This window comes from Periophthalmus magnuspinnatus, chromosome 3 (assembly GCF_009829125.3).
Source record: "Periophthalmus magnuspinnatus isolate fPerMag1 chromosome 3, fPerMag1.2.pri, whole genome shotgun sequence".
Taxonomy (NCBI): Eukaryota; Metazoa; Chordata; class Actinopteri; order Gobiiformes; family Gobiidae; genus Periophthalmus; species Periophthalmus magnuspinnatus.
The window spans coordinates 9,741,556-9,762,178 of record NC_047128.1 but is presented as its reverse complement, the minus strand read 5'-3'; the positions used below and the strand labels follow the sequence as shown (position 1 = coordinate 9,762,178).

General features: G+C 39.5%; 1 protein-coding gene across 1 annotated transcript in view; it reads right to left on the bottom strand.

Moving 5' to 3' along the window:
• The window catches only part of tle3b (TLE family member 3, transcriptional corepressor b), a 65,116-nt gene extending 45,096 nt beyond the window's left edge, over nt 1-20,020 (bottom strand). The window contains 3 exon segments of the mRNA XM_055220963.1: nt 3,057-3,161; nt 4,327-4,389; nt 19,981-20,020. Of these exon segments, the coding sequence (XP_055076938.1) occupies nt 3,057-3,161; nt 4,327-4,389; nt 19,981-20,016 (204 nt within the window). The 5' untranslated portion in view covers nt 20,017-20,020.
• Between the last annotated feature and the right edge of the window lie 603 nt (nt 20,021-20,623).

Below are 20,623 nucleotides of genomic sequence, written 5' to 3'. Positions count from 1 at the left end.
CTCTTCTGGCTCCTCAGTTGTCATTTTCCCCTTTGTTAAAAGCTCTCCAAAGACTTTTGTTTTGGCTCATTTTCACTCGGTTGTGGCTCTACTTTTGGGCGTCGTGTCTGATGTGTTATACGTGAAACGTCATCGCGGAGACAAGAGCAGATAATAAACTTAACACTACATCAAATAGATTTCTGTGGCGATTTCCAGCAGGATTTTCATGATACATCTACGGACGAGTTTATTGTGTCATTAGGGACGGGCGAAAGTTGCTCTTGACCCCTGTGCACACAGCGTCTGAAAATGAGGGCTCTTTACGCAGGACTGTGAGCTGTGTCTGTGAGACGTGAGAGGTGTTTGTTTTGAACATTGTTCCGCGAGTGTGACGCTTATTTTGAGCAATGATAAATAAGAAAATATAATTTTATTTTAATAATCTTCCAATTTAAACTACAACAAAAAAGAGCTAACACAAATACAATACACTTCAATTAAATACTTAAAATTTATTTTCCCAAGCCACGCAGAGCCGCAGTATGAGGCTGAAAGAGGCGCATGCGGCTCCGGAGCCGCGGGTTGCCGACCCCTGAAATAGAGCCACTGCACGTTAGCTCGGCATCAATGAATCCAACTTGGTCAATGTAAAAAGACGACAAAAGTTTTAAGAGGAAATAAAAGCAGATTTTCCGTGTTGGTGCAGCTTTATTTTCTAAACCTGCAGATGTGTTCATCCCGTGTTGATGTCGTGTTGGTGCCAATTTTCAGGCACAGTTTAAAAAAAGCGTGTCAGTGCACCATCTTTCTGTGTAAATATCTCATGTTACAATATGAAAACCTGCGGCTTATATTCAGGTGCGGCGTATATATGGACAAAATTGATTTTCTCTTCAAATATATATATATATATATATATATATATATATATATATATATATATATATATATATATATATATATATATATATATATATATATATATATAGAGAGAGAGAGAGAGAGAGAGAGAGAGAGAGAGAGAGAGATACAGATAGATATATACATATGTATATGTATGTATATATGTATACATACACATATACTGACTGACTATTGATAAATATTGTTAAATATTTGATTACTTGCACAGCTCTAGTTGACAATTACTATTACCATCACATCTCCGAACAGCAAGGATAAGCCTAACATACGTCGAAACATTAATTTTGGTCAATACAGCCAACTGTAACCCCTTTTCTCTTAACCCTTTAAATCACATGTGTCAAACTCAAGGCCCGGGGGCCAAATGTGGCCCTCCACATCATTTTATGTGTCCCTCGACAGGGTAAATTAAAAGATATGCATAGATGCATAGTTACACAGCCATATTTTTACATCTAGCCAAATGCATACACAATATTTGTAACTTGAATAAGTATTAAATACAGAAACAGTTCATTAACAAATTAAAAAGTAGTTTACATCTGGCCCTTTGAGAGCAGCCATTTTGCTGATATGGCCCTCAGTGAAAATGTGTTTGACACCCCTGCTTTAAATGATACACAGTAACTTCTGTAGCTAACCCAAATGGAAACGTGAGACATGCTGATGTGATTACAGCCGTGTCTGACACAAATCTGAAGTTCTCATGGAAAAAAAAAAATTAGTCAACCAAACGACAAATGAGCAGTGAGGACAGTGCGCACATTAAACTCAAATAAACATATTGTGAACTGCTGAGGAGGGGCGAGCCTGAGGTGAGGCGGACACGGAGGGCATTCAGCCAGTCCCAAGCCAATGTAACATACTACACTAAAAAAAGACATATAATGCAAATATATTGTAGGAGATATTTAAGTAGAACTAAAGACTAAATAAAGTTTTTTGTGTGTTTTAATAATGTCTACTGTTCTTATACCTAGTTTGCCTAAAATTGCCAAAAAGGACTATTTGCAGCTTTCTGATCAAAAACAGTCAAAGGGTATTTCCATTTCAAGTAGTATGTGACATCACGCAAGACTGCCTTATGAATTGCTGGAGCAGAGTTTGAAAAGTGCCCAACTGTTAAACTAATTACACTGTTCTTATACCCCCAGACCCTGCTTCTCCTTTCCCCTCACTCTCCCCTTTAGTTCTCCAGGTCCCACTTTAACCTTGCCCTAATGATGTTCCCGCATTAGCTTACTCAGTATTGTACTTTGATTAATTCATGTTTTAGAAATCCCGCATTTAAGACTTGAGTGCTCAGATATATCTCCACACACTTCTTTGTACATGTGATCATGTAGAATTAAAAAAAGTCACATGTCTATTTTACAAAAAAAAAAAAAACAAAAAAAAAAAAACAAGTACTCACACTTACTCAAGTTACCTGGGTAACTTGGTATAAAATTGTACTTTTCAAAGTAATTTTCTAGCATACATTCACTCCTACTTGAGTGATATTTTTATTGAAGTAAAGGTTGTGATTCCTCTTCCCACTGTAAGTCTACAAGTGACATAAGGTTTGTTGACAATATAAAATGATTTGCTTTGAAAATACAGCTTCTGTGCATTATTTCAGGTTTTGTCCTTCATACTCCATTAACTTTAAATTAGAAATCAGATCTTACATCCTGACAGTTACTCTTACTTGAGAAGTAGTATTCCCAAATACCTTTTACTTTTACTCTAAGTAATTTCTTGGACTGAGTAATATTATTTTGAAGTAACGTTACTCTTACTTGAATAAAAAAATTGGCTACTCTACCCACCTCTGCCAATAGTCCAAAATATGAAAAACTTTTTCTTGACATTTTTTTTTTCTAAAAAAAATAAATAATTGGAAAATGTTTAATAATTGCAGTTTACAATGAACAAAATGTAAAATACCTATCACTGTATCTGATAGTTTAATGTTAAATACCAGCTGAAGCATGTCTCTTTTGACCAGAGTCCCCCTCTGCTCCCCTGCCCACACTTGAGTTGAGATATCCAGAGTTGACAGAGCACTAAACCTAATGTAGCATGCTCCACTGGCTTCTGGTCCGCTGGACATGCAGGCTAGCCTCCCCCCCCCAGATCAAATGAAGAAGAAAAGGGGGTATACACACAGTGAGAGGCAGATTGGGAAGTCCACGTACCCCGATGATAGCATTGAGCTCGGTCATGGTCACCTGCTTGGCCCGTTCCACAGCCTGGGCCACCTGCTGCTGGTGCTGGGGACACAGAGACACATGAGACCCTTGGACAGCCTGTAACAACTGATAATGTAATAATGGCCAATAATGTGTTATTACATTATGGGCCTGTTATTACATTATCAACCTGTCATTACATTATGGGCCTGTTGTTACATTATGGGCCTATCATTGCATTATGCACCTGTTATTACATTCTACGCCAGTTATTGCATTATGGGCCTGTTGTCACATTATTGGCTGGTTATTACATTATTACATTAATATTTGCTACACACCCGTACACATTTGGGCACAGATTGAAAATGCACGGGTCTTGCTGTGAGCTGATGGTTACCAAGCAATTGGCAATTCCATTGGCAAATAAAGCATGGGATAGAGAGTGCAGAGACGCGTGGGAGAAGTTACACTGTCTATTCTATGAGGTTTATGAATATGGTGAAGGTGTTTTGTTTAACTGTAGAATGGTTTGTACTATACAGCAAAGTAAAAGCTAATTAAACTGCACAAAATAGAGCAGAATTATCAATATTTTGAGCAAATACTGTAAATATATTGCAATAATGCCAAGTTTCCCATTAGACAGATTTAAAATGTAACTCTAAATATCTTAATTATGATTTCCAGGGTATGGTTTTTACTTTTCAGAGATGTGCCACGTCCAAAAAGTTGCATGTATGTTTAATGTTTAACTTAAACTGGTATCTCTAGAAGTACTATGAAATATCACAATACCATTGTTATTGGAATAGCTAACTCTGTAATCCATTATCCGTTATTAACCCAGTTAAATTTTACTTATAAAATCTCATGGTATTATTATTGTATGAACCTCCCTGCACAAAATTGTGTAAAGAATTCTGGAAATACAGCTAATATCTTAATTAGATATAGCTTTATCAGGAACAAACCATTTGATATGCAAAAATCATCATGAGCCTGTGAAACTGTATTAAGGTTGTTATAGTAACAAATATTGTTAATCAAAATGATGACAGAATAGTCTGTAGTTTAGATCTCCCATGCAGAATGGTGCACTAACTAGGTTAAGAGGTTGAACCAGGCTAAAGCCTGCACAGGATTGATTTGAGTGCACTCCATAAGTCACTTAGCTGTACTGTACTCCATGCTAATCAGATTAGTCTCATTTTAAACGGCGTCCAACATGGCCGCCAGGCCTTACCTCTTGAGACAAGAACGGCATGATCTGTGCGAGGATTGCATTGAGGCGTTTGGCAATCTCAGTCTGCAACAAGAGAAAAACAAACAGGTTTGGAATGTGACTATTATGTGGAGGAAAAGCAGTTTAAACAGATTATTATGCTGCCGGACCTATGGTGGCCCTGCAGAGACACTATGTTGTGCAAGAGGAAATGAATTAGAATAAGGTACAAAGGAGTCCAGTGAGAAAGCAAAATGTGATGTTTTAAATAAAATACATGTGTCAACCAGCAGTCCTCTGCTTCACCACTTGGAGCAGTGTAGAAACAGTAATTAGCAGAGGCCAAATGGCTGATGGGACAGCACCGAGGACCGCTGTGATTGGTTCTCACACAATAACATGACTGTTTTTACTTTATTTTGTGATATCAAATTTTAGTCCAAGATTATTGTATAATAATTATTGAAGAAACATCACAGTTGAACAATTCCTCATAATCATTTCCACCATGAACAAACAACAATGTACCATTGCTTTTCTTTCACTTCCTTCACTGTCTTTATATGTAAAGCATTCTTGATGAAAAATCATAATAAATAAAGTAAAGGGGACATAAACTCTTTTTGGCTGCACACTGAATCGACAAGACTTAGTTTGGCTTCTATGGTCAAATCATTTATTTTATTTTTTTTATTATAGTGTGATCTGAAATAGGACTGCAATAATTAAGTGGAATAATGGTTACTAGTCAGCTGTTATAACTATACAGGGACTATACATAATCTATACAGACTCTAAAACACATGCTAAAGAATATTTTAGATCAAAATATTTTAAAAATATATTTCAGATTTCTATCCATAATACACTTTATTCATAAATACTGATTATCTAGGAGCCGTCAGTTGGCATATTGTTACCATTATTCGTTAAAAAAAGTGTCTACATAATTGCTGCCTACTTGCAGAATACTAAAATAATGGGGAGCTGTAGCCCTAATCAGAAAAAACACAATTATCACAGTGATGACTGTAACTGTGATATCCCACGCTGCACTCCTCCATAGAAAAATAGAAAAGCCAATAACGTAGACAGTCTTACATCAATCTGGAGCAAGCACATTTGAACTACACTGGGACGTAGCCTTAAAACAAATGCACTTCCCTCTGCGCCTCCATTAGCCCTGATTTCATTACAGGCTGAAATATGCTAATTCCTGGTAGCTGCAGAGGCTGTAACGAGCCTATACTTCATCATTACGAGGCAGGGGAGAGTGGAGGAGGGAGGGGCGGCCTGGGGCAGACAGGTCAACTCTCCCACCCCATCCATCAGTGGCATCTTTGCTATCGAGTGCACAATATTAGCTGTAAGATGATCCGGGCAGACAGAGCACTGAGAGGTCTACATCGGGACAAATGGATGGCGTTGTGCTTTTTCATCAAACCATCTTTAGAAAGACAAGAAATGTGAGGAGATGACGATCACACAGATGACAAGTGGATCAGAGTGAGTCTACGGGGGGTTTCATTTGGCTTGTGCAGTTAGTGGTATACAGCTATACTGAAAATGATGATGTCAAAAGTATCGAAAATCATATGCCGATCTATACCAAAACTAGTATCAAAGCTAGAATCTCATTTGAGTAGGTATCAACACAATACAAATTTAAAAAAAATCACATTCACAGAAATAAATTTTTGTTGAATAGCTTTAGAATGATCTTGAGAGGTATCAGAACAAGTACAAGACCACATAGACTATATACACCCATAGACACTATGGAACCCTGGACAACTGAGCGATTACACAGATATAAGGCCACATGGGAATATAAAAGATAGTACTAGTACTCATTGTGGTAATGGAATTGTTATTGAGTCGCATGTCAGTCAGTGTGTCAGATGCCCTCCCTGGGTCTCCATGGAGTCTTATTCTGTGTAAAAGCTGCTAACCCTGTAGTTTAGACATCTATAAACATGTTCTGAAATGCCCTGAATGTCTGAAAAGATGTCACAGTGGGTGAGTACCGGTGGTGGTGAAAATGGGGTTAGATTGGAGCAATGACGTCTTAAATACAGAAGAATAAAGATTACTCAGACATGCATGACTCACTCTAAATACAACTTCAGAGGGTCAATGAGAAAGGAAATGGCTGTAGCATGATTAAAAGCTCTAAAAAAAAGTCAAATTTGCAGAATAGATCTGCGTTTAAGATCAAATCTGAGTGACTTTAGGTTAATGTTGGGGTTTAGGTTAAAGTTAGGCAAGTAGTGACTATGGTTAAGATGATAATCAGTCTCCACTGAATGAACGCATGTCAATGTAATCTCCACAGAGGATGGAAACCCGACACTCACACCATTACCCCATTGGCTGTGTCAATGTGGCGTGTGACTGATTGGCTCAGAATGCATCGCCCTAAGGTGCTGACTGGGAGTCACATCCCCAGGGAAGCTGTGGCTACAGAAATAGCTCACCTCCACCAAGCGTGAGGAGCAGATAAATAATGAGGGCATGGCAGGCTTGTGATGCATAACAAGGCTATAATCAGGCTAAAGATTTGAACAGTCACAAAACAAACCATGTCTGTTTACGACTTGTGAATGGTTAAGAAACAAGTCAGAGCCAAAATCAACAACTCAACAATAACTGTACCATTATTCACCATAACTGACACCAAACAGTCAAATCCTTCATTTTCACACTATCACACAGATCATTGTTCCTGTAGTATGTGACCAGCTATACCAAATCAAACTTTGTTAATACTTAAGTCAATGTGAAGAGATGTGACATCTCGGAATAAAAGTTAACCGTTTTGGAGCACAGATCAATTTAAAGGAACTGCACTCTCAGTATTTAAAAAGGGGTATTACAGTCACAGCTGAACCTGTGTTTCCACAAGTACAAGTTTTTCTCATTCTTGGTCTATGGACAGGCCTCATGTGAAACCCCAGAATCTCTAAAATTCACTCATTGAGCTGCAGAGGTTGCACTAGCACTGTTTCATGATTGGCAGCAGGTGCTGGGATTTATGTAGTGACCATTCAGAGCAGACTCCTATTAGGGATGGGACGATATTCAAATTTAGACTCACGATTATTGTGACCAAAATAATTGCAATTAACTATATTATCACGATAATTATTAAGCTGTTAACATTCTGACGGTCTGACTCCGGGCCATCACCCATACTTTGCAAATCTACAGCAATATACATATACTTCTGCATCACCTACACAAACTACACATCAAATGAAAGCTACAGTGCTCATCTTCCTGAATATACAAACCATTTTCACCTGCAATCACCACAGTGCTGAGAAGAAAGACGTTTTTACAGAAAAGCCAAAAAATTCGATTTGGACTTCACTTACCTTTGAGGGCTATGGTTCTGTCAAACATCGACATATTCCCAGAAAGTTGGCTTCATTCGTTCCGTAAAGGTCCAGAGAATATAATGCAGTGAAAAAATTATGTCCACAAAATAAGTTAGATTCTCCATTTTCAATCTCCGGCAGGAAAGTATTCCAAACATGAAATCTGCTCTCTCACTTTTTTGTATTTCTTTTGTCGATTTCAGGCATAATAAACTTCTGACAGTGCCTTTGTTCCTCAGTGCTAAACGCAAGTGTTAGCTTCTGACTGACACCAATGTTGGCCAGTAAATTGGGGGGTTGTGGGTTACTGAGCCCCAGACAGCAGATCATTACTACAGATGACTGAAAGTTTACGCCCCACTCTCCCCCTTGTATAATCAACCAGTTACATTGCAAACATTTAGTGATGTTTTCCCCATACAGACAATTAGCAGCAGAAGGCATGCCATGCTTTTCAGACAGAACTTTACGAGTGCGTAAACAAAGCCAAGTGGATCGAAAAATGCATTCGTAATGCGCATTTTACGCACTATTGTTTTGCGTTCTAGACAAGACAAAATGGACAAAACATAGGAAGTACACGATCAAGGACACTAGATGTTTGTACAAGTTATACTAGAGGCATCTCTGACCCGGAGCACTCAAAGCAAAAAGTGAAGATGGCTGTGGACTCAGGATTAGAGGACCTTATTTCTTGATGGACTGGATCTTGTACTCGATTGGTAACCGTGATTTATTCTGCTATTGACATAATTGCAGGTAAAATATATTGTGCTTAATCGTTAGCCTTGCTTCTGTGCACATAGTGTTTGAAAGGTGTTGTTTTATTGTGCAGTTTGCCTTATTGTAGGTAAAAATATAAGATATGCCCACATTAGCATCTCATCTGTATGCATGGGTAAAGTTATAGGTATTCAAATTCATTAATGGCTGTTGTAAAACAATGTACCGCTCCTAGCAAGCTGTGCAATCAGCTGTGCAAAATGCTGTTCAGCTAGCACTAACCTAGCGATAGCAAAGTCCACACAAACACGTACCATTACTCATACAAATCCAAACTAACACAAACTACATTCAATAGTTTATTTCAGATGGTATGTTACTTACGATGGATATTTTCGCTTCAAGTTTGGCAATGCAGGATAGTTGTCTATTAAATGTGCAAGTAAGTTGGTGGTGTTTGCCCTCGGAGCCGCAATTTTTTTTTCCCCCTTGTGGGCAAACACCAGAACTAACATCTAAACTTTGTATTGACACTGCAAACATGAGGCAGTCTGGTGACGTAAAGGTGTTAATCATTCATGGCATTTTTTAATAAACACGGTCATCACACACAATTATTAATTGCGGACCTTTTTTATAGCGCTTAGCGATATTATCGTATATCGTCCCATCCCTAACTCCTATAGGTCAGACAGCTCAGCTCCTCCTCTCTCTGAGCTATAGGCTATGCTGTTCGTGCTAGGTTTCCTCTGGTTAGTTTGTAGTTTGTATTAGTTAATTAGTTATGTTATTGCTTTTCGAATTCCATGAAAGAAGAATTTAAGTGACCAATCAGGCATTGAATCAAATACAGGTGTTTTTATTGATCAAAAATACTTTGTGCAGGGTCACTTCTCCACAGATCTGTCTTGGCCTGGAAGTGTCACTGCTGTGGAACATTGCCAACCCCTGCTCTAGTATGTGACCAGCTTTACCAAATCAAACTTTGTCAATACTAAAGTCAATGTGAGATAAAGATTCCGGGATAAAAAGGGTTTACTAGACCTGTCACTATAACACATTCTGAAGCTCAATATACATGTATCGCTACAGAGCATAGATCAACTTAAAGGAACTGTGTAGCCTGCATGCTAACTGTTTTAAAAGCAGTATTACAGTCACAGCTGAACCTGGGTTGCCAAAATTTACACCAAGTATTGAACCATTTATTGACATCAAGTTTTTATTGTGACACTAAAAATATTTTTGTTTAAAGTCTACAAAAATAGCTTGATGAAAACAGCCCTGTGGTGTAGTCTCCCAATGCTGTTCTCATTCTCTGGTTTATTTTGTAGTCTATTCACTTTTTGTGCCAAAGTGTTACAGGCCAGCAAATTTCTGCTGGACTGCCATATCATCATCAGAGAAAACTTTGAAAACAACATGTTCTTCTTCTAAGAGTCCATGCATTAGTCTGTGATTGGCTGAATCCTCCTGTCAAACTTGACATGTAAGAGGAGTGCGTTTTATTTGAAAATGAGCTCTGTTTAGCTGCATTTGAACCACCATTAGAACCACAACACAGCCATCTCGGTATAGGCTGGCAGATGGTCAATGGGTCAGACAACGAACGTCCCATTGTTCCACCCTGCTCCCTGTCCGAGCAAGGAGGAGCAGGGAGACCTTTGCTCCTGTCAGGAATCATTTCCGCACCCTGTCTGACCTTCTGCTCTCCACCTCCTCTTTCTCATCCTCCTCCGCCCTTCTCTAGCACCCGCCCTGCTAATCTCTTCAGCTCCCCCCTCCCCTCTCCCTCTGTTGCCTGGGTAACTCTATCTGGCATGCTTGATCGTTATGCAAATTGGACTGGGGGGCCCTGACCAGAGCAGGCTGTAAAATCATATTAGGTGCGGCGCACAGGCAGGTCATTAAATTGAATTTTCGGCCTGTCGATCGGATCAGCACGGGAAATTAATGAGGGATAACTGGGAGTGGGTCGAGATGAGGAGGGGGATGGAGGGGAGTAGAAGGTGGGGAGCGAGGGGTCTGCGGAGATTCATAAAGCATCATCCTTAGCGGGGGCGGGATACGATGACACACACGAAAGGATTAGCATTTCGGCATCGGCTAAACTGCGAGGGAGGATGCCTGGAAGAGACACATTTCAGATATTAGATCTTACCAAAGGCGTTTAGTGTTACAGCTATTTTGAAATGTTACAATTTAAGGGTGCATTATGTAACTTTTCTGATGGAGCATTCACCACCTGTACATCTCCATGGAGATGGCATTACGTTGATTGGAATAGGGTTGTCAAAAGTATTGAAAACCAGATGCTATTCCTATTCAATGCTATTCAAACACCATATACACATATTTTGTAGCAAAATATACTTTTGTTTAAAATATGTAATAGTGATGAATATTTATACTTTACAAACAAGAATTATCTAGAAAAGAAGTTGATGGATAATTCACTTTTTTCTACAGTTTGGTGGTGCAAGGCGATTATCAGTCATACAAATCTCTCTAATGGTTATTGTAATGACTCACAAAATGCACCGAAATATAAAGGGGCTTTTCCATGTTCAAAGTCACTCTACAAGACAAATGTATCATTAGAAGAAATATTAACTGAAGATCTTAATGATTTATGACATTGCAAGTTAAATGGTAAACTGTCATTTATATAGCGCTTTTCTAACTTCAAGACTCAAGGCACAACAAAGAACCTCTCACCTATTCACACACACATTCATATACCAGTGTCCAAAGAATCCCCAACCTTCAGATCATGAGTACTCCACAAGCTGAGCTGCCGCCACCTTTTTAATCTCATTGTTTGCAGCTTTTATATAATTTTGTTATTATAGATCATATAGACTTACTCTATATTGTAAATTAGCATATCTTCAAAACATCTATATTATTTTAGACAATATGTCGAGTCTCCAATTGCATCAGAACACATTTTCAATGAAAATGTAGATACCCATCATGCCTCTGACAATTGTTTGTTCTCTCTGGAGGTGCCATCTTCCTCAGTGCCTCTGGAGCTGATGTCGACGCAGTTTAGAGTCAGTTACAGCCAGTGAAAACACAGGCCTCCAAAGCCTTTCAGAGCCTTTCACTGCACCGTCTGCATCACAGGTACTCAGGAGCGCACCCACTGGAGAGAAGCTCTTCATCGCACCGCTCCCTCACTGATGACAGCCATTTGGCCGGTGTAGCCCGGAGTGGACCGCTCGCCCACAATGACCGCTCATTTGGCGAGGAAAACAAGAGTCTGCGCACGATGGAGTCCAGGCAAAGAGAGAGAAGAGACACTCAGGGGGAGGCAGGTCATTAGCAGTGAACTCAATAAAATCACTCAAATCAGAATCATGATTCTTGTTTCTTTACAAATAAAAACTACATACATAGTTCTACAGTATAAACATTTTAAATGTGGCCCTAATAATTATGAATATGACTACATAATTGGTCATATACAAAAATCATAAGCAGAAGGCACAAGGACCCCTCATAACCAACTACTAGAAAGTTGCTTAGCCGTATAGTCAGTTTGAATCATTTGTAAATGGTATTTTTACATGGCACTTTTCCACCTTCAAGGCACTCAAAGCACTTTACATCAAGGAACCACTAACCCATTCACACACATATTCACACACCAGTGTACACAGACACTGGGGGCAAGGTGGGTAGCTGGAGGCTGGAATTGCACTGCCAACCTGTGGGTGAGTGGATCTGACCACCCTAACAATGATTTGTATTTTGAACCATCTAACTTTCCCAGTGAAAACAGGTCTCCAAAGACCCTTTTTCAGAGCCTTTCACTGTACCTGCTGCCATCATAGGTACTCAGGAGCGCGCCCACCAGAGAGGAGCTATTCATCGCACCGCTCCCGCACTGATGAAAGCCATTTGGCCGCTGTCGCCCAGAGTGGACCGCTCGTGCACAATGACCACTCATTTGGCAAGGAAAACAAGTGTCTGCTTGCGATGGAGACTGGGCAAAGAGGAATTATCTCTGCAGAGAGAGGAGAGCCACTCAGGGGGAGGCACTTCATTACCAATGCATGAAGGACGGCTCTGTAGGTTTGACGAGCGCAAAACTCAAGTGCCATCGTTTCACGGGGAACATATGGGGATTCGGCTGTCATTTAGTAGTGCAGGTGTCAATTAACCTCTGCTGCTGTAGCAGTGTACGACTCCTGTGATGTCTATGGGAAATGCCACCTAGAAGAACTCCACTGACCAATCACAGCCAATTACCCAGTTCAATATTATGTATAATGGTAAATGGTCACATTTATATGGCTCTTTTATATCTTTCAAGGCACTCATCAAGGAACCGCTCACCCATTCACGAACACATTCACACACCAGTGTATGCAGACTCTGGAGGCGAGGGAGGTGAAGCATCTTGCCCAAGGACACAATAACAGTATCCATGTATTCATTTGTGGGAGCTGTAATCGCACCATTCTGTGGGTCAGGATGAGCACTTCTTATTCTTGCGATTTTACACTGTATTAGCAATCGTGCTGCTTGATTGTGGCAATCGTGTGTTTCTGCGTTCACACACAGCTCCAGACGCTAATTGCCCAATCCCATCCCGCCCGTGCCCGCGCCCTCTGACCTCCCCTGGGACGCACAGGCTGTTCTTGAACCGTGTTTGTTTTGGCTTACAGACAAGTCCACCATCATCACCTCAGCAAACAATTCCCGAAACAATCCATAAATGATTCATGGGCACAGGCTAGCCCCACCCCCCCGCGCTCCTTCCCTTGGCCTCACCATCTCACCATATAGGAACGTGACATGGGGAGGTATTTAAGCACCGTTTTGCTGCCCTGTCTGCAAGTGAGGTTATGGACAGAGGTTAGAGCCGGAGGAAAAATAATTGGTTTAGATTCAGTTCACAGTAGGGTTGTCAAAATATCGAAAAACAGATCGATATTAAAACTAGTATCGAAACTAGATACTCATCATTACTGAAAGTTCACATTCACAGGACAGAAATGAACCTTTCCTCAATAGCTTAAGAATGATCTTGAGCTGTATAAGAACAAGGGATTGGGGGATTACACAGATATAAAGCCACTTGGGAATATAACAGCACTACCATTTAATGTTGAATACCTCGTTCTATTGCCTAAAGAAAGAGTGTTTTTTTATTATCATCACGGTATCAGAATCGGTATTGAGTATCGAGCCTATTTGTTAGTATCAAAATTTAGTTTGAAATATGTGTCTCGTGGCAGCAATAGTTTAGTGCTAATTTTAAAGGTGTCTCCATAGAGTTATTATAGTGTCCCCTTGAATATTTCACAGTATGACATTAAACATCTCCGTCCAGAATTTATTTTATTATGGATATAATTGATACTCAAAAATACCTTAAAACACATGCATTTTAACTGTAAGCAACATGCCTCTCCACAGATCTGACCAGTAACTTGGATAAGTGGCAGCATCAGCTTGTCTACAGAGAGATAAGTTTAATGCAATACTGTGGAACATCAAAAGCAAACCAAGAACCAATATCTCCATGCATACAAGCAGCTGGTGTAGACTCCCATCAGGAAAATTATGCAGTGTACACAGTCAGGAGCATTATTAACATTTGAGAGAAAACAAACTAGATTGCTATACTACAAGAATCATATGAATTTCAGTACAATTTCCACCCAAATACTAATCAATACTAAAACTAGTATCGATTTGACCTAGTATCCATACTCTTAATGAGCCGCATTGCACTTTCTGATCTCTGTTATAATGTTGTTCCCTCGTCACAAACATACCTAGAGTTGCATTTTGTTTCATTCACACAAACCCTGCATATTTAGGCTGAGTTCTTCTCTCAAGCAGAAAACACTCTATTCCACCTTGTGATGTCATGTGGTAATAACGTGCTCCATTGTGTTTTTAAACTCCATGCACCTTCACTAGAATCATCATCATCAATGCGCATCATTGAAACTGCTTCACCCCTTGGTGGACCAGCACAGTCTTTGTATTGACAATCTCAACAGTTCAAAAGACAAAACTAGAATATTCAAAAATAAAAACAACAGTTGAAGATTATTCTAAAGGACTGAAGAGTAAAGCAGTTTGACTGAGGACAAAATTAGCTGTTAACCATAATACTACCAGTAAATGACATCAAATGGTGAAACAGAGCATTTTGAGCTTTGGGGATGCAGACAGCCTAATAATGCAGGGTTACTCAAACAGAACACAACTCCAGGTATGTTATTGAGAAGGTAAAAGCATTATAACATGGCTTAAAGTTCACAGGACTCAGTTTTGCATAATCCAGGGCCTTTAATACAACCATAAACCCAATCCTTAATCTGCTTGTTTTTATCTCTGTGGTTAGCGTTCGCTTGGGATGTGCTGCCGTTACCATGACGGCAAACATACTCAAGACAACAGCCGTAGCCCGCATACTCCTGTACTCAAAAGCAGTTAGCATCCACGTTTACTGAGCCATATGTTCATTATGTGCATTTCCATTGTCTTTTTGCCTTTCATACATTGTTTATCAGTATGTCCAAATGTCAATATGGCACACTTTTAATTTCTGTGTAATCCTATTAACCTTGTGCAAAGCTTCCTCTCCCTCTGCCATTAGCCCCGCCCACTTCCATATGTCATTGCCCAGCTCTATACGCGACATGGGGTCATCGCTCACAAGGAGCTCTGAAACCAGGCCAAAGGAATGGGAGGACAGAGAGGCCAAGTCGAGGGCAAGGCACAATCAGACCAAAGAGCACACAGACAACAGAGGGGCCATTTGGAGCGGCCATTTAAGGTTAAAACAATATGTCTGGTGTGGTCTTAGCTAGGGTGGGGGAAGGGGGCTCTCTAATAATGACATGAGGCACAAGTCCAAACATGTTCACTGTACTGGGGACAGGGGACCGGTGTCTTGTCTGGAGCTCAGAGAGACACATGGCTTGTCACAATGATAGGCTGTCACAATAACACATACTGAAGCACGATATATTGCCACAGAGATACTGCGATAAACGATAATATTGAAAGTACTTTATGCCACTGACACAATAACAATAGTGCAAGGTAAACAGACAGTACCATTAAGTGGCATAAGCTACAACTAATAAATAGCAGAATGAAGTAATAATTTGCCAAAGATAATATATAATATATAATTCCAGCTTTCATATACAGAAATATAATTCGGTATAGTGATTACTGTGACAGGCCTACACATGGAGAGTATGGAGCGTACTCTGTTTACATCATAATCATGTTGTGCACGGATGCTCAGCCAAGTGTCGGAATGAATAAAATTAAGTCATCTATGAGCAACACTTATGTAGAAGATTTATAGACAAGCAGGTGGGAGGGTGTGGGCCTTTTAGTTCAAAAGTGAATGCTATTGTACAGTTCATCAATGTACAACAGACAGCATATCCAGACTGATATTCCTCTATCTCTGTATTTTTATTCAGAAGGATATCAGTTTGGTCACTACCCCTTCCATCATATTTCGAGTCAGAGCCAAACAGTGCCGTCCAATCTAATTTGTTGTTTTCAGAGGTGTATGTGAAAGGAACAAGCTCATTGGTCACCCAGTATTTACAAACAAAATCACATTTCTCTCACCTCAGATTAACACAGTTTAGTGCTTCTGACATACAGTCTACAGAAATCTGCCATGTTTTTCAGTCCTCTGTGATATTTTTTTTCCTTGTAAGCAACCATATTGGTTTTGATACAGATGGACAATGTGTCCCTGATTGACTATCTGAACTGACCAAACTCACATCTTAAGTATGTATTCTGGATCACAGGCAAGCACATTGTCAAATTGTACGTATTTTTCTTCAAGAGCAAATACATTTTACACTTTCTAAACATGAGTACAACTACTTAACAAATATTTTTATACAATTGTAGGCAAATTCTCAGTGTGGATTTCAAATACCACGCATTCCCACTTGAGCAATATATTGTACAGTGTAACAGTACTCTTACTTGAGAAAAAGTTTTGGTTACCTTTCCCACTGTGAATAAGTATAAAGTGACAAAAGCTTTATGTTAACAATATGAACTGATTGGTGTTTGTGTTTCTTGCAGTGCTCCTTCAGATATGATTCAGTTTGTCTCATTTTTGTGTCTATATTTTGAAAATACCAGACTTTGTGCATTATTTAATAGTTTTGTCCAATTATAGTTATAAGCTTGTTATCAGAGGTACTGACAATTAAGTGATTTATTGGACCACTGCATTGTAATTCTACTTGAGCAATAGCACTCTGAAAAAGTGCTCTTATTTACTACTAAAATTCATGGCTACTCAACCCACCTTTAGACTTGAGCAAGGGCAATTATGATTTTTGGGGTAGTCAGTTACCATGACAACATAGTCTGTGAAGCTAACACTGTAGTCTATGAATGTCTTAATTAGCTCTGGCTAGGCAGTCCGTCTTGTCAGCAATAGACTGAACATTCAATTTAAACGCACTGCTAGCTACACTTTTAAATGAGAAAGGAAATGAAACTATATTAATACATCACTGGATGGCTTGGAAATGAAACACTTGATGACTGTTGCCATGGGTGATCTTGGATGATCTCAAACCTGTTATAATTTGTGTATGGAAAACAGGAGACAAGAATCTGTCTGCTGGAACCTGCATGCTACAGACTACACACATTTACCTCAAAATCCTAAATGGCTAACACTTCCCTACCAAGGTCTAGCAGCTAAAGGGTTCTAACTAATTAGCTCATTTCCAATAGAGATTAAGCAGATGTGTGTGCTGTCAGAGAGTAGGTGGACTACTATTGGAAAAGTTAGCAGCCATCTTCTTTTTGCAAAAGTAGCAGTAGTGGCATTAAAGCAAAACAGCTCAAGTCCGCAGGTAATGTGCAAGTGTGAGTGTTGCCATGTGTTTGCCATGCCGTGTTAGCGATGCTATGTGTTAGCGATGTAAATACTGAAATATAGGTTTGCTTCCATTTTTCTTCATGCATATGGAAAGTGTCTTGATGAGTGGGTGATAGAGTTGCCAAAAAATGTACTCAAGATCAACATTACTTCAAAATAATATTGCTCAAGTACAAGTACAACCCCAATTCCAATGAAGCTGGGAAGCGGTGTAAAACTTAAAAAACAAAAAACAAAACAGAATGCAATGATTTGCAAATCCTTTTCAACCTATATTGAACTGAATAAACTACAAAGACATAAACTTTATTGTTTTTATGCAAATATTCACTAATTTTCAATTTGATGATTGCAACACCTCCCAATAAAGCTGGGACAGGGGCAACAAAAGAATGGGGAAGTTGAGCAATGCTTAAAATACACCTGTTTGGAACATTCCACAGGTGAACCGGTTAATTGGAAACAGGTGAGTGTCATGATTGGGTATAAAAGGAGCATCCCCAAAGGGCTCAGTGATTTACAAGCAAGGATGTGGCATGGTTCACCACTTTGTGAACAACTGTGTGAGCAACAGGCTAAAAACAACGTACAATTCTCAACGTACAACTGAATTTAGGGATTTCATCATCTACGTTCCATAATATCATCAAAAGATTCAGAGAATCTTGAGAAATCTCTACATGTAAGCGGCAAGGCCGAAAACCAACATTGAATGCCTGTGACCTTTGATCCCTCAGGCGGTACTGTATTAAAAATAGACATGAATGTGTAAAGGACATTACCACATGGGCTCAGGAACACTTCAGGAAACCATTGTCAGGTAACACAGTTCGTCGCTACATCTCCAAGTGCAAGTTCAAACTGTACCATGCAAAGCAAAAGCCATATATCAACAACACCTGGAAATGCCGCCAGCTTTTCTGGGCCCGAGCTCGCCTGAAATGGCTGACCCAAAGTGGAAAAGTGTGGTGTGGTCTGATGAGTCCACATTTCAAATTGTTTTTGGAAATCATGGGCATCATGTCCTGCGTGTCAAAGAGGAAAAGGACCATCTGGATTGTTATCAGCGCAAAGTTCAAAAGCCAGCATCTGTGATGGTTAGGGTTAGTGCCCATGGCATGGGTAACTTGCACATCTGTGAAAGTACCATTAATGCCAATGTCATTAATGTCGTTTTCAGGGATGTCCCTGCTTATTTCAGCAAGACAATGCCAAGCCACATTCCGCACGTGTTACAACAGTGTGGCTTCATAGTAAAAGAATGCAGGTACTAGACTGGCCTGCCTGCTGTCCAGACCTGTCTCCCATTGAAAATGTGTAGCGCATTATGAAGTGCAAAATATGACAATGGAGACCCCGGACTGCTGAGCAACTGAAGTTGTACATTTAGCAAGAATGGGAAACTCAAAAGCAAAATCAGTTTGAACATTAAATATAATTTCTTTGTAGTTTATTCAGTTCAACATAGGTTGAAAAGGATTTGCAGATCATTATGTTCTGTATTTTTTTTAAAGTTTTATACAGCATCCCAACTTCATTGGAATTGGGGTTGTACAAGTATAACTAAAGTCGTCCAAAAAATTACTTGAGTAAGTCTAAAAAGGTATTTGGGAAACCTACTAAAGTAAGAGTAACAAAGAGCAACTTTCGGAACATAACATCTGATTTATAATTTGAAATCTATGTAATTTGAAGGACAAAATATTTAAATACTGCACAAACACATCAAGTATTTTCAAAGGATAAACACAAAAATAGAAAAACTAAATCATATCTGAAGGAGCGCTGCAAGAAACACAAATCATCATCATTTCATATTGTCACGTGTCATTTCTAGACTTACTCACTCTGGGAAAAGTAACCATATCCTTAGCCCAAATAAGTGCACTGTTGCTTCAATAAAAATATTATTCAAGTAGGAGTAAAATTATTCTGCAAGAAAAGTACTATGAAAAGTAGAATTTCTTTAAAAAATGACTCAAGTAAATGTCTGATTAAAAAAAAAAAAAAACAGACTTGTAACATGTTTGTCTCAGACAAGTTCAGTATGTCTGAACTTTCGGGTATCTTGCCCACCATGAGGAATGTTACACAGTACTGCTTTTACTTAGTCATCTACAAAGTGTTGAATTATGTTAAAGTTTCAAGCCACTAAAGTTGCCATAGTAAAAACATGGAAGTATTGAGTTTCATTTACCAAACTATAATAAATATACAACATAAAGTCATCAGAACGCACCGCCAGTCAGCCGGGTCCACCGCCACGCAGCCGGACCTGCCACCAGGCAGCCGACCCCACCACCAGGCACCCTGCCCCACCAACCACACCACCAGGCTGTCGATTTCACCACTAGACAGCCGGCCTCAGCACCAGACAGCCAGCTCCAGGGCCACCCTCGGCACCAGGCAGCCGATCCCACCACTAGGCAGCCAAACCCCACCAGACAGCTCAATTTAGCACATAAGCTACATAGAATTAAAATAAAATGATGTGGTTGTAGTAGAGTAGTACTTGTAATGCAAACGAAAAACTAATAGTAGTAAAGTAGCATTTGTTGTAATACTTTGTAACTGTACATGTAACTGTAGTGACTGTGTGTGTGTGGGGGTGTGTGTGTGTGTGTGTGTGTGTGTGCAGGGGAAGAAGCATGAGTGACATACCTGTTTGTGCATCTCGATGTTGAGGCCGTAGGACATCTCATAGTACTGCAACACAACAACAGAACACTTAGAAATGAATTCAGATTTGAGGGGCAGCAAAACACACAATAGCCCATTTTCAAGGTCATAGGGTAACTGATCTGAAATACAGATGATGATATTATTGTGCTTTTGGATGGTCACAATTAGCAATCCTTAAGTCTCCACTTACTTAAGTTGGACTTTGGAGAAGCCCTCTACAAACATCAGAATCAGAAACGGGGACGCCTTTATCAGTGATCAAAATTCACAAATTAGGAATGTGCTTCTGAGATATCATGCAACATAAAACACTGGATAATAGTAAAAAGTGTAAACTATGATCAAATTAAAGAGCAGACATAAAATAATAGTGAGAGTAAAAAAGATGTTCTGGATGCATGGATTCTTCTATTTTCCCCATCAGTTTTAATCAGGGATGCACTGATAACAATGCTAGTATCGGATAAGGTGCCGATACGGAAACATTTGCTGGACCGGATATTGGCTTCCATCAACTATCGGCTTTATATTAACACTTTAATCTGAATAGATATTTGCACAATACGCGACTACACAGCTCTCTAAAGTCTATGGTAAAATTAGGCTTGCGGGGAGTTTGTAG